Here is a 15,773-nt window from a genome sequence, read left to right on the forward strand (position 1 = left end):
GGTGGTTATATTACCATATATGAACTATCCCTACTTTCCAAATCACAGTCAAGAGGCAACAAACACATACCTGATTTTGGAATTACAGGTCATTTCATTCTCAGGATAGTGAATATCAACTGCATCCTGGATGACTGTGCCATATTCATAGACTTTAATCTTCTTTGTCACCCCAGCAATAGCAAAATAGTCACAGTCTCGATCAAACTCAATACTAAGAAACAAAAATGCAACCAGAAAGAAAAGCGTAAGACACAAACCAAACAAAGCATATTCCTAGCTTATTATTATTATTTTATTTAAATTTATCAGAATAAAAAAAACTTTCAACATTGGCATCATTTAAAAAGACAACAAACCTTATATCTCCTATGTTCGCAGAAACCTCCTCTCACCTATACCATTAACTAGCAAACCCCTCCCTAAATGTAAATACACTTAATTAAAAATGTTGAAGGATGTTTAACCAATGGAGAAATAAACAAGAAGATGCCTTGAGTAAAAAAAAAAAAATAGTGGGTGGGGGGAAATGGTGTAGGAAAAGGCAATGTTCTGACTTTGTCTGCTCTTCAGCATTATATAAAATGACACCATAGCAGGCCCACAGTGGTTGCTGGAGAATATCTGGCACTGACCTGACCAGGTTAAGCCATGCCTTCATCTAGCCAGTGACTCTTTCTGAAATGCTGACTTCTCCCACTGTGTGTGGTTCCACAATAGTTCTCCTGCAGCTGGAGAGCTTTATGCAGATGCTCCAGTGTCTCCCCCCTCCAGTTTTTTTCAATTCCTTTTTACCTTCCACATTAACAAATACCCAAATGTCAAAGCTGACAGCTCACACTGTGAAAGTACAGGGGAGGATTTGACCTGTGGTGTTTGAATAAATATGCTGCAGGGCAGCTGTCAATGGATTTCTTTTACAATTAAGAGTCCAAGTACACCTCCTCACCCCCCCTCCCCATACAGAGAATGCCACTTTTAAGCTGGAAGAGCTAAATGTTAATATAGGGAAAGAAAAAAAGGAGCAACTTGGGTAGATTCTACACTTTAGCCAGAGAGGTAAAATCAATTGCACCAAAGCTTCAACACACGACATCCAAACCTGCAAGTGCTTTTCAAAAAGCAAGACCTTCTTAAAATAGTTGTATTTTGTGTAGCATGAAGGCCAAACAGGATATTTCCATAAACACATGCCTCTCAGTAAGGACATATTCTACACCTAGTGTCCCCTTTCCCCTTTGTAATATCTCTTAGGACTTGTCTAACGTTCTGGTAACGACATTCCACATTGTCCTGCTCCATGCTACTGGCAGTCAGGAACGAGGAGCAGGTAACACTGGAGTGTTTTGATTTGAGACAAGTTCTACTAGATGTTATGGAAGGGAAGAGGAAAACTCTGCAAAGGGAAGCTTTTTTCCTTGGAGGCAGTTGTGAGTTTATTGTAATGTCTATTTGGCTACAGTTAATGCACAGAATAGCACTGTAGCTTTATTTGGTGTGTGGGGGGTGATAGGGGAGGGATAGTACCTCTGATGGAGGGCGCGTCATGCTCCTTCTGGGGTACTTTGCCTACCTTTGGCCCCCACCCTGCACTCAGCTCTCACCTGTGGCTCCTAGAAGCTGTCAGCATGTGACAGCGGCCACACCCCAGGAAACAGCTTTGACTGGCTGGCTAAACCAGGTGAGGAGAGCCAATGGGTCTCAAATCCTTACTGAGTCAGGGACTTCCCCTGCCTGCGAAAACAGGCTCCGGCAGATTGAGTGGATGAGACAACATATTGAACCTCTGCAAACATACGGGTCTTTCGGGGTCATTCTCCATCGTGAGTTGAGAAAGCATCCTTATGGCTGCACAATGTTCCACTGAACCAAATTACTCGGCCACACCTCTGAAGTGGGGAAAATAGCCATCCAGTCTTGGTTACTTAGCTACAAGCCTGGGGTGCCAATCGCAAGAGAAACACTTGTTCTCCAAGTTCTGATCTTGAAGATGAATGGTGCCATTTGTGAGGTACAGATTAATGCCTCAGAGAAATAACAATGATTACAGTTCAATGCTGATCAGGGAAAAATTAAAGGGGAGAGAGGTATGCTTTCAGGATTAATTTGTAGAAGCTTCCTAGCAGAATTGCATTTTGCAGTGCACTTGATCGCCTCGCAGTGTTTTTCCTTGTCAACTTACTCTGAAAGGGTTTTACAACCAGGAGCCTATTCTACCACAATGGATTTATTTGTACCACAATCTTAATTGAACTGCTGTGTCAGCTACTGTTTCTTGCCCTGTGGATTGTGCTATGGCATAACTAAACTGATGTCAGCTATTCATCTGCTTGGATTCAATTTATACCCTCAGCCTTCTGATGCTGAAAGAGAAATATTACCATGTCTGGTAAAGGTCCATGTTATTAGAACTGAAAATCCTCTCTTACCTGAGGAGATTTTGTTACTGTTAGACATGTAAGCTTTGAATAGTTATATTCCATGCTCTGTATTTTCACTCCCTAAGAAAATATAACTTGTCAATACTAAAATTAGCATTTAATGATGTGCCCGCAAAACTTAATGGGCTATCTAAAATTATTTCTAAGAATATAAATAGTGTGCATATTAACCAATGACACAGTTTGCTTGAAGGTCAGAAGCCTGAGAGTCAGAGACATTGCAGGGGTAAAGTCAACAAAGAGATAAAGAACTGCCTTGCCAATATTCATCTGCTGAGTAGAAGAGAAGAAAAACCTTTAGTATGCACATGGTAGCTTATTTTGAAACGGAGGAGCTACTCAAAGTCCCAGTTATTCTGCCTCTATATATAAATAGAAGAGAATTAAAGGTAGCAGTTAGGTCCATTCACAACTGAATAATGTCCTGAAGGAAACTCTACCTGAACAACCTGTTTTGCATAAAACAATACATTGGAGAAAGCATGAGCCAAAGAGACATATTGTGGGCTGGCTCAGACATAAGAACCCTTGACATGCCAGCTTCAGCCCTTGCATAGCTTCAGAGATCAAGGACTGTTTGCTGACCGGTGTCGCAAACAGTTGGCACATGATGCACTGCCACTTAAACAGTTACAGTTATCTTGGTGGTTCTGCAACTGTCAGGATATGTGACATGTAGGTATGTGGCAATTCTATGATGACAAAAAAGCACAGAACTTGATACTAAACCTAACAGGCAGTATTCTGAGAATCTCACCAGCCTTTATTTTTTTTAACCTTGTTTAGTCCTTACCACTGCAGAGACAGAGAGGATGTAGACAATATATGCTGAAGTAACAGAAATGGCAAAATAATAGTTTTGTTGGTTAGGAATGAGGCTTCTGCCCCTCCCACGATTAGTAGGACCAGAACAAGTTATGAATAAAGAGGAAAAAACTGAAGGGCAAATGCAAAGTTAGCAACTGGGCAAGCTTGATAAATCTGCATCATTTATATGGGGCACATAATTTTAAATCTTCCTGGTGGAAAATTGGATTGCCTGGGAACTTTTTTTTTTTTTTAAGAACACAGCACTGTGGTACTTACAGTCCAAAAAGTAAGTTTGTTTTGCAAATTAGCAAGCCAAAGTTCATGCATTATACAAGGACCATATTGTTTCTTGGAGATGAAAAAGATGCCCTCTTCCAAATGAACATCTGCAGTATCTTGATATATACTTTTAAATAGGCTACAAATTAAGATTAAATGTTTAAAAAATCATTTAATTATCTGCAGATGGAGATTTCTTTGAAGCTTTAACAGCTTTAATGGGAGATGGCATCTCCTAAATATCAGGGGCTAAAAATTATCAGCTAAAGCTAAATAAAAGAGGTCCCACTGGAGGCTTAGTGGCTTACATTTATTAACTTCCTGAATTCAAAGTATGCAAATTTTATCCCTAAAAATTAAAAATCTCTCAAGCATACACAATAAAGCTATTTTTTAATTCATCATAGAACCATTATAAGCAATGCCAAGGAAATCCATAATGAGACTATTGTTTTGACAATCAAGATGCAAAATACCAGAAAACAATTCAAGAAGACATTACAAACACTCTTAAGAATTGCCAAGCCAGTTCTGTTAATTTTATGTTATACTTTGAAGTGTGAGCATGCTTTAGGGCCATTGTATTTTCTAGACAATACTCTGGAATGGAGGCAAGGTGCAGTCCTGCCAACTGAAGCCTACATAAATGGCCAGGTCCCATAAAGTTGGCACCATCTAGAAGGGCTTCACAATGAACTACCGCTGAACACAGCACTGCACATAACTGCCAACATCTGCATACTAACAGAAAACTCATTCTCTGAGCATGAACCATTTTGTCATCAAAGAAGTACCATTCACACCTATGCATTGGCAAGCCTGGGTGAACAGACCGTGTAAGCAGTGTCCACAAAATAAGCAGTGTCCACAAAATTTGGCTAACAGCTAAAGATCTGAGGTTGCCAGGATCTTGTCCCTCTTTCTCCAAACAGGTCAACACACCGTGTCTCATTTAGACCTTTATAGTCTAGGACTAGGTCAGTGTTGAGGAACCTGCACCTAGGGCTGGGCAGTACCTGCTTCCCAACATTGTAATATATTACCAGCTAAACCTCGTGATATCCCAAAATATTACAATGTCGGAAAGTGGGAAAGAAGCAGGCAGTTGTTAGCCATGCAGATGATCAGCATCACCATGATCAGCTTCTGCCACTTCCTGGCAAGGCTGGGCAGGCGGCACTGCCCCAGGTGGGGCGCACCAGCCAAGGCGCCACATGGCATAACACTGCGGAGCCCTGAGGCACCGCTGGCCTCCCAGGAGCCAGCAGTTGTGGCTTGCCCTGGCAATAGCCTTCCGCTGTGCAAATGGCAGCTACCAGGAGCCACCCTCCAGAGCATCACGCAAGGCACAGGAAGCGGCTCCGTTCCGCTCAGTGCTTGGTGTGAGGAAGGGAGCAACCCACTGACACTCACATGGCCGGGGAAAGAAATGAAGGTGCTGCCAGACTCCTGAGGCAGGTGGCTGGCCTGAGGAGGGAGCGAGTGAGCAAACATCAGGTTTGGCTGGGGTCTCTGGATTAAAGCATGCAGTGCTGGCTGCAGCCAGGGGTGAGCAGGGATTCACAATACATTGCCTGCTCTGAAATTCTGAAATTACTCTCGCGATTTTAACCTTAAACTGGTTTTAGGCAATGTATCGATACATCGCCCAGGCCTACCTGTGACCCTCCCAATGTTGTTAGACTACAACTCTTATCATGCCTGATCATGCTGGCTAGAGTTGATGGTGCCTAGGCCACAGGTTTCCCACCCCTGTCCTTAGTAGACCTTTGTGCTATCACAGTCAAGTCAGTGTGCTCTTACTAAACCTCAAACGTCTCTCTTATTCTGGCCCAAGGACAGTTATTTCAGGGTATTCTTCTAGCTATGCTTCAAGACAGCTCTGGCAAAACATGTGTATTTCAAACTAAGCTATTGAAATAAATTAGAAATCTGAACTGAAAGACCTGACACCCAAATCCACTTTTACTACATTAAAGAAATATGATGTGCCTTTGGGTCATAGAATCATAGATGGAAAGGACCTTCCTGCTGGCTCCTCAGGAGAGTCCTTACCCATCTTTACACCCTGGCATCCCCTAGAGCAGAGGTTTTCAGCCTTTTTGAGCCCACGGCTCCTTTGACCAACCACATGCTTTCTGCGGCTCCCCTGCGGGATACAAGGGAATCCCCACTTACTTTGGAGTTCCATTCCGAGCTACCACATGGGGATTCCCTTGTTTTGCCCCTGCCCCTTTTGTGTGCCACTTTTAGTGTGTGTGTAAGTGGGAGTATGTGTGCCAGTAGTTCACAAGTGGGGACTCCCCTGTACTTGGTAAGAACTTGGGCTGTTTTGTCATTTAGTGGTTTTGCCTATCCTTTTATGAAGGATTAAAATTTAAGCAGTACAGCTTTGAAAAGGCGTTAAAAAACTTATGAGTCATTCACCGCCCTGCTCAATGTTCTTTCTGTAAGGTGGCAGCCAATAAAAAAAACCTGAAACACGATTCCTAAGCAGCCCCAACTGGCAGTGACTCAGGACTCCCCTCAGCAACTGGGATCATAGAGATGGGCTAGAGGCACACACTCAAGCAGCACTCTTTCAAAGACAACCAACATCACATAGCACAGAGATACATGGAAAGTAGAGAAGCACATCTTATTTGTCCTTTCCGAGTAGGGAGTTACCGGCTTTGTACTGGAAGCCGAGTTTTGTTTTCATCTGAGGGAGGGAAAGAAGGAGGAATGAGGGCTGGGGCTGCTCACGGCACCTTTGACCATCATTCAAGTCACCCCAGGGTGCCATGGCACGCTGGCTGAAAACCACTGCCCTAGAGTTATTTGGCACCGCAGGTCAATTCTGACAGGTGGGTGGGGACTACCCCACATTTGAGAATCCAGGGTGTCATATTTCATTTCCAATGAACTCTCTTGGCTCCCCAAATTGGCTTCACAGACCAAGCCTGGCCCACAGGCTTGAGGTTAATCAACTCTGCCCTAGAGATCATATGACAGATGATTAGCTAATTTAGTATTAGTGCCCCACTTTTATCACCAGGATAACTGACCATAGAACAGCCTGCCCAATTATTAGCTACCTCCATCAACCAAATACAGAGCATCAAAGGCAAAGATATAGGGTAAGACACTACCGTTAATTCAGAATTCCCTTGGATCAAAGCACACCAACTGTACTTTTATCAAACTATTTGATATTTTAACAAAATAAGCAGAATCAATTTAAACAATTAAAGGTTGCTCTAACTTCTGAACTCGCCCTAACTGCTAGCAGAGGTAGGTAGATTCTCTTCACAGGAAGAATACTGGGGGAAAGGAATATAAGAAGAGTTCAAGCATTTTTGGTATTTTCCATAATTTAACCCTTAACTTTCTAACTTCTAGTGACAAGGAGATATGGAAACAAGGAAATCTGTACCAGTCGCAAGCCAAGCACAGTAAAGTAAGCCTGAAGAAAGCAGTCCAAGAGGAGATATGGATTTCTCTCATGCATCTTCTACCCTATTATGAAGAAGTTAAAATCAGAAGTGAGAGAGAAAAGGTTCATGACGTAGTCTATGATTGAGTACTATGGCAAGAGGTTGCTATCGTATCTTCCTTATTCCCACATGGAACACTTTCCTAGTACCATGGAGACCAAAACAGAAAAATGTGCCCATATGATGTTGTAATTTTAACATTCTGTATTTCCCCCCTCATTATGGAACTCAAGATGGCATACACAGAGTTCTCCAACAGGCCTCCTGTCTAACCACTGAGCAGACCCAGACGTGCTAAGTTTCAGAAAGGTGGTGGTGCCATATCCCATCAGAACATACACCTCAATCACAGCTTAAGCAATCAGTTCTTAGTGTTGAAAGCATAGCAAAGAGAAGGGGAAAACCATGCATGTATTGCCAAGACTGAGAAACAGGCCCTGATGGGGTGCCAAGTCCTTTCTTTCCCTATAGCTCACTAATAAGGTTGTGGTTTTCTGAGCACCTGTGAAATAAAGTTTTGCCATGTGGTCTTTAGGCCAACCTAACATTCTGCTTACACAAAAGTAACCATGTGTACAGTTGAAGAGGCCAAGCACTTATGGAAAATCACTGTAAAACTTTGCAATGAGTTTTCATCCTTCTTTGTAGGCTACATTACTCCAACCTAAACACACACTTTTGACCTCCTGTGCCACACACATTAACAGCTATTGAGAATATTCTTAACCACTCTCAATAAATACAACTTGCTAGTATCAAAGGACATCACAGTAGACCAGTTATAGACCTCTTCTATCAGTTACCAGAGCAATTTTAAAAATAATTTAATTCTGCCATACCCTTGAACCTCTCTACTTCAATTATTTAAATAAATTCCTAAAAATCATTGTCATTCAAACATTGCAGATTCTTTAGAATCCAAATAAGCTGATATTTTTACTCATTTATCAAATTTCTGAAGACTGCCAGGGTGCTCAGTTATCAGTAGGCGAAAATTGTATGTGCAGACTCTTATGTTCAAAAGTTGTTTTACATACATGACATAGTAAGTGTGTATGCCACCATAAATGTACCTAGTGAGAACTCTCAGCCAATTTCTGGTCCCTGATCCATCTATACATATGTTTGGTACAGACAGATATTTTTGTCCACACAACAACAACAAAAATGTAATGTGTGAAATAGCTTTTAAGACCAATTCCCCCCCACACACACACACTATTTATATACAAGGTGTTCAGCACATCTTTCTAGCATTTTATATTGATTTTATATTATTCTAGGTAAACCTGAGGACGCCGGTGGCGCTGTGGTCTAAACCACTGAGCCTCTTGGGCTTGCCAATCAGAAGGTCAGCGGTGAGTCGTCTGCAAGTGGACTTAACTGTCAGGGGTCCTTTACTTTTACCTTTAGGTAAACCTGAAGCACATTTCTATTGATTTTTTTAAAAACCCATTGTTGATCTTTATTTAATATCAACATTTGCTAAAATGGTCATAGAATAAATTCAGAAAGAAAGAATGCCTCAAATGTTCCTTTGTTGAGCCAAAGTGCTATGGATCTGCAAATTTCTACTGGATACAGAACTCATATTCCAAACGATGCAATGCAATGCTGATTCCAAAGCAAACAGAGGTTGCCACCTTGTGGGCTAGTAAACTACAGCTATTAATTAAATGATATATTGTTGTTATACTTCTTGTGAGATCTGATACAAAAGGTGAAGACGTGTTTTGGGAATATTTTAAGAAGCATTAAATAGCATCCTGCCTCTTCTTGCCATTTATCTGAAAGGGATTGAAAGTGTTCGCTGCCAATAAAAGCAGCATGTAACAGATGTTATCCCATTTACTCCATCGTTCCAAATTGGCTGGGGTGACCAATGCAACTCCAAATCCTATGCAGTAATCAGAATAAAATCATAGCAGCAAAGCAATAACAGCAGAAATGGGAAACTGGAAGTAGTCAGAACTTAGCAGGGAAGAGAAAAGAGCCTCATGATTTAGCTTTTCCATAGGAAATAGTACCTCCTCTCAAATGCATCTTCTGCCTTCTTGAGAGTCCTGGAAGACCTCATCCCTGCCTTGCAGGCCTTTTCCAACCTGGCCTGAGAGGGCAGGACCCTGGCTGACTCCAGCTACCAAAGGTGAGGCTGCTGAACAGACTATTGGGATGGAGTATTGTTTAGAATGTTTTTTTTTTTGGGGGGGGGTTGCTGTTATAGATATTAATTTCTTGTATCTTTATTTTAGATCTTATTATGATTTATGTGAAAACTGTTCGATCTGGCTGTGTACTTTTTGATGTTTTATTTACTGTTTTTGACTACTTTGTTTTGTTTGTAATTATGTAATTTTTTATGCTGTAAGCTATCTTGAGCATGGTTTTAACTATGCATACAAATAAAATTATGTATGTATGCATGTATAAAGATTCACTTGCAATACTGGTGCTTTCTGTTAATTTACTGAGTTTCTTAGTCCCTTTTTGGTCACAACTTCACAGTTTGTGGTTGTGCCACATGCCAGCCCTATCTCTAGCCAGAGGAATTGTGCTAGAAAAATAGCACTGTGGATGGGTAAACAGAGTGGGTTTGGTCTTACTCAGCTGTGCCTACCTGGGTTCTCAATGCAGCATCAGTCTTGAGGGTGGGGATAGGGGAGGGGCTGTATTTCATCTCTCTCTCCAATCTTCCTGTCTGCTTGAGTGGGAATCTAGAGTGAATGTACCTGGCATTGGGCAATCAGGACATATTAAGGAGTCTGTTGGTTTACCACCCACCACACTGCCCAGCAGTCTTGCTGGCTGAGCTGACAGAGGTGGTCTTGGAAGTGGTCTTGAAGGCTTTCAGACATCTATGCTGTGGGAGCTGAAGGTTTCATGGCAGCTATGACAAAAATGGGGCTGTCTCAACATGTCACTGGCCACACACACAGGAGGCCACACCCTGGACCTGGTTTTCTCAGCAGGGCAAGAAGAGAGTGATCTGAGAGTGGAAGGATATTAACATCAGTCTTTTATCATGGTTGGATCGCCTCCTGTGGAGTTTTAGGTGTCCAGCAGCTTTCCCCCTCTGCAGAGGTAGGGGACCTATTAGGATGGTGAACCCTCAGAGGCTCAAGGATCTAGTTGGTTTCCATATGATTCTAGGGAATTGTCCCATCTAATATGACTGGGGTTCCTGCTGAAACACTGCCTGATCAGTGGAATATACAGATGGCTCAGGCCATTGACACACTTGCCCAAGCACCCTTTCCCACGTGACAGAGCCTCGCTGGGTCCTTGGTGTAGAGCAGAGCTGAGGGCAATGAAACAGACAGGAGAGACAGCATGTTTGGTTCAGCATTTTGAATCCTCCAAGACAGAGCTATTACTGAAGTTGATCATATTACTTCCTAATGCCTAATTTAGCATCTTAAAAGAATTCAACTGCAAGGTGTTCAGAATGTTATGGAGAGAGGAAAAAGCTCTCCCAAGATACTCAGCTTCAAGCTTTGTCAATTTACTCTTCTAAAATAAAGTGGACATTCTAATGGAAATGCTCTACTTACAGCATAACAGGGAAGAAAGGGGAAAAACAGTGAGCTGTTTTAAAAAAAGCTGAAGTACCCTACAGGCCAATTCTGTCTGTTTCTGACTGCAGGTTGAACCATGTGTTGAACCAACTATATATATTTTTTATATTCTTGCTAGGTAGATTGGAATTAGAGGAGATGTCATCTTTAAGATTTCAGCGTTTTAAACTATTTGTATGTCTTTAATACACAAAAACATTCTTGAATATCTCCAAATACTCAAGTTTCTTCCTATATTCACTGACCTCCCAACTCAATTCAAACATACAGCATTCTTTTCATTGATTACGTTCCAAACTATTCTACTCACAGCAAGTTCCTGCTGCAATGCTAGTGCCTCATTTGGCAAATTAAATTTGAAGCCCACTCATTGATTTACCAAGCTTAAGAAGGAAACCAAGAGGGAGAAATTGTGGGCAGCATTCATGCAGGCAAAATATTGAGGCCAAAGATAGACCCTCAAGTAAAGGAAGAAGTTTGCCTGACCCTATGAAGTCCCATTTTGTAGAATTTCTAGCATTTCAACAACATTACGTATATTACCTGGATACTATGCTGGATCCATTGTAGAGGTCACTAGCATACGACAGTGTTGCGAGGGGTCGGACAGAATTGTAGCGAGTGAACTTGGACAGACACTCCTGAAATTCATCCAACTGGCTTGAGGTTCTGCTGTCATCTACCAAGGTGGGGGGGGGGGGAGGAAAAACAGGATTTTTAGATGGTAGAACACTCAGGAGCATCAGCAATTAGTGCAACTGGTACATTATTCAGTGACACATGTTCTGACATCCTTAACCACACTAACATTCTGACAGCCAAATTCTACATCACTTTGTTCTGAATAGTCTTCAAAAAAGGCAGGTGCACACAAATCACATTACAGCAGTCTAACCTGGATATTATTAGTGCATGAGGCCAGGCCCATCCTTTCCAGATGGAATCACAGCCTAAGCAGATACTACTTTCGCTGTTGGTTCAGCAATGGCAGCAAGTTCTTCCACCTGCACTCTTCCTGTCTCATTTTAGGAAGGGAGGAAAAGGAAAGCCTTATTGGTGGTGCAGGGCAGATGACAGGGTGCCCTACAGCACCCCCACAAAAAGAATTCACCCTAATTCATACACCACTTCCCAGGACAGACATGAATACAGGGACAGATGAAAACAGAGTAGGAAAGTGGGAAACTATATGGAGCCCACCCAGGAACTTAAACAGAGCAGATGAGAGAAGAGGATGTTGCAGAATCTTGGGCGCCAGAGATGGAGGGACTTTTGGCCCAGCAGGAAAATGAGCCTTTGGATTTGACAAATGAACTTGGAAAAAAACAGATTTGGAAAGACAAAGTTTGGACTGATTTGGAAATGGGGGGTTGGATTGACCCCCCTATGCAGGGATGTTTGGACTTTCCGAGTCTGGCAATGGGCCGTCAGAGGTTTGGAGCTGTTGGGACTTCCAAATTTGGAGGGAATTTGAAACATGTTTTAAAATACCACATGGAGTCTAGTCTGGACTATGGGAAAGGGGCTGATTTGTTGAAAAGGGTCAAAAACACTACTAAGCTGGAGTTCCCACGAGTGAAAGGAAAATATGAAGAAGAGCTGCGGAAGGGACATGGAAGAGATTTGAAGGCCTCGGATATAAGATCACCAGGTTAATGTGCCAGACTAATGGGATAAAAAGGACTGACAATCCCGGGACCGGGGGGAGGGGACGCTGGAAGAAGATTGGATTGTTTTTATTTTCTTTTTTTATCATTAGAAATGTTTTATAAAATTGATGAACGTTGGAAAAATGTTGAAATGAAATTATTTGGCTCTTGTAAAAATGTTTTAAGAATTAGGCAAAAAGGTAATGGTTATGAGAAGTTGGTAAAAATTAAGATTTAAGTCTTAAGCTTTAAGGTATTTTATAAGATAAGATGAAAATAGAGTAAGGTAATGTAATGACAGAATATTATGAATTATGGAAAGGATTTGCTGCGACAATTATTAATCAAGATACAAGAGATGGGAGGAGGAGGAGGTCATGGAAAGAAGGTAATGAAAGTGGAGAATTTGAAAATGGTTTTCTTTTTTCTTTTTCTGTTTTTGTCTTTTTTCTTTGTACTTTTTTAAAAAATTCTTTTTTCAATAAATATCATTTTAAAAATAAAGAAAACAGAATAGGAAAGGCCACGAAGAACTTTGAAGTTAAAGAAAACTAATTTATGCTGATTGCAGATAGGGACAGGAATCTATGTAGGGAATTTAAAAGAGGAGCCAAAGAGGTGAATGCTGTTGGCAGTGAAGTTTTAGATATAGACATAGGTAAGGAGACTGAGGTGGCACAAGAGAAGGCAATTAATATACTATTTTTGAATGTTTTTAAACATTTATTCTACCATATGGTTTCTCAAGATGGTTCATAGTAGGTTATAAAATATACATATATTTTATAATGAAAATAATGAAAAGCTGCGATAGTCAAGGAAAGAGAAGACTAGAGGTTTATGCTGAAGTAATTGTGGGTGGGGACTGAGAGAAGTCTGCCGTACTGTACAGTAAGTCAGACTGAATTTTGGGAACAAAGCAGGGACGAATTAAATAAAGACAAAGCTTTGTATCTGGTTGACAGGGTGGAGGGCAATAATATGAACCAATGGAGAGAATTACATTGGACCCTTTGGATACAAACTTAATTCATTCCAGGGTCCGTATGTACCCCGAAAAGTCCACATCTAGAAGCACCGCTTCTGCGCATGTGTGTGCAGCGAAACCCAGAAAGTTACGTTACCCAAGGGATCACTGTAATAAGGAACTGGAGGGCAGACAAAACTACAAACCAGAAACAAATCAATATTATGGCAGTGGGTGTCAATTATCTTGGTCGCCTAGAGAAGTCAACCTCGGTGAGCAGCAAATTGCCATGCTGGACAGGAGAATACAGGTAACTGGATGTATGGTAAAGACACAGTTAAGTACCCCATTCAGTAGCTAACAGGTATTCTACCTGATACTCGAGTCATCCTGGTGGAAAAGTAGCATTGCTCCAGATCTTCAAAATGGGCTGTAAGCCTCTTCCTCCTTGATGCTAGCGTACTGTTATACCAAGGCTGCTTCTTAGCCTGAAAGAAGGAGGGGGAGGAGAAAGGCTGTATTCAGAAGCAACTCCTTTGGCAGATTCTACTGCTCAACGAATAAACAGTAGATAGACATTTCAGATATGCGAAGAATCAAAATAAGGGTTAACATTTGTATTTGCTTCTGATTTTGTCAGTGGTCCACATGGGAGGTCTTTTACCTATAATCCTTTTGATATGAAGGTAATAATTACAAGAGATCTATATTTATGCCTCAGGCATAAGATTTGTAAGAGAAATATCACACAAACCAAAGATCACAGTATTCTGGTGAACAGCTGATACAACAGCAACTTCTCTAATTTCTTGTCATACCACTACAAAAGAAATGACACCCAGCTCTCCAAGTTGAGGGGAGGGAATGGAATGTCTTTATACTAATCACTTTCAAGGAAACAAATGACCAAGAAAATACTTCTTGAGCTCCCTTTCCCCCAAAGGCAACTTATGGAACTACAATACTTCAAAGCATACAAATTTCAGGATTAATTGCTATCTTGAATTTTTCTATGCAATTTATTGTTGTTAATACAGCTTTTAGTAGAAGCACAACACTAGCAGACTTACAACTCAACATTTTAAACTCAGATGAGTCTAAATAAACAGAATAGAATTCAAATTCAAAACTACAGGCATACACTCACAGAGGTGAATCTAAACAAATGGAATATGATTTAAAATTGGGAGGTGGGGGTAAGCAATGCTAAGGCTTCAAGTTTTCAATATCCAAACTTAACCAGACAGAATAAAGTTTGTGAGTCCTTCACATTTCCATGGCAGTCCTGAGTTATGTATAGATCTGTGGCATTTATAGATAACTTAACTATACATTTTCTTGGAAAGCAAGAATCTTTCCTGTCTTCTCATCCCCAGTTGATTTTGCAGTCACATGCTACTTAATTATAATGGTACTCATTAAGAACTCAAATTACCAATGTAAATTATAGACTATGTATACCAACAAAAAAATGATTACATTTTTTAAAAATGTTAACAAGACTGTGGACTCGCCACTCTGCATTTCATATACTAACATCAAAAAACTAATTAGGAATGACTTTCCACTTTGATTTGTATGGAATTTGGTTTAAGGTGTGCCCATTTAGAACAAACCTCAATCCATTCTATCTGTACTATGGTATGGGTTCCAGGACCACTTCCAAATGAAATCAATCCACCCCTTTGACCCATTAAGAATATTGTGTTAAAACAAGCTGATGTTACACAAAAACTGAACACACCTCCAAAAAGATTGCTAGGTGTAGTTTGTTCAAAAGTCAAAGCAACACTGAACTCTAAGTGAACCAGAAGACTGTAGCTGCCATGTCTTGCATGATAGTATTGTACAATGTACCTTTGTATTACAACAAAACTAAGAACCTGCTCTGTTACTAAATGATCAATCTGCCATAATGCATTTTTGATAAAATCAAGCTGCTTCACATCACACAGCCTGTTTTCTTCAATGATCTGTTCACTCTCTTGCTTACTATGCCATCTCAAGTAGTTATATTCAGTATACAGCAGGAAGTATTCCGAAAAACTTCTTTAGGGCCGAACTAAACACAATGTAGGAAATATACATATCTCTCGCAAGTATCTGAAGGGTCAATAGAGAAGCCCAGACTGGATGAAGATTCTTCTTCTTCTTTGGCGATCACTCATAGCCGAGTAAGATTGTCTTCCATAAACACGATTTTAACAATGAGTCAGTAAGTGACTGTGGAGGCCACACGTCATTCCACAGTGGGGACATTGGTTTCCGGGCGGGAGTTGATCACGGTGTGGATTTGCAAAGCGTGCCTTCCTCTTAGCACGTTTCTCCCTTGGGTCCTGAGTTCGAGTGTCTTCAAAGCCAATGACACCTTTGGTAAAGGCTGTTCTCCAACTGGAGCACTCGCAGGCCAGTGTTTCCCAGTTGTTAGTGTTTATACTACATTTTTTTAGATTTGCCTTGAGACAGTCTTTAAACCTCTTTTGTTGACCACCAGCATTACGCTTTCCATTTTTAAGTTCGGAATAGAGTAGTTGCTTTGGAAGATGACCATCAGGCATCCACACAACATGACCAGT

The 15,773-nt window shown here is 41.0% G+C and overlaps 1 protein-coding gene across 3 annotated transcripts in view; it reads right to left on the minus strand.

The window, feature by feature from the left end:
- COP1 (COP1 E3 ubiquitin ligase) overlaps positions 1 to 15,773 on the minus strand; it is a 114,274-nt gene that overhangs the window by 73,515 nt on the left and 24,986 nt on the right. For all 3 annotated transcript variants that reach the window (XM_082229070.1, XM_082229069.1, XM_082229071.1), the window contains exons 10-12: positions 13,571 to 13,685; positions 11,125 to 11,260; positions 71 to 214 (exon numbers count right to left, since the gene is read on the minus strand). In XM_082229070.1, the coding sequence (XP_082085196.1) occupies positions 71 to 214; positions 11,125 to 11,260; positions 13,571 to 13,685 (395 nt within the window). The remainder of the gene's footprint in view (positions 1 to 70; positions 215 to 11,124; positions 11,261 to 13,570; positions 13,686 to 15,773) is intronic.

This window comes from Podarcis vaucheri (genome assembly GCF_965113315.1).
Source record: "Podarcis vaucheri genome assembly, chromosome: 6".
Lineage (NCBI taxonomy): Eukaryota > Metazoa > Chordata > Lepidosauria > Squamata > Lacertidae > Podarcis > Podarcis vaucheri.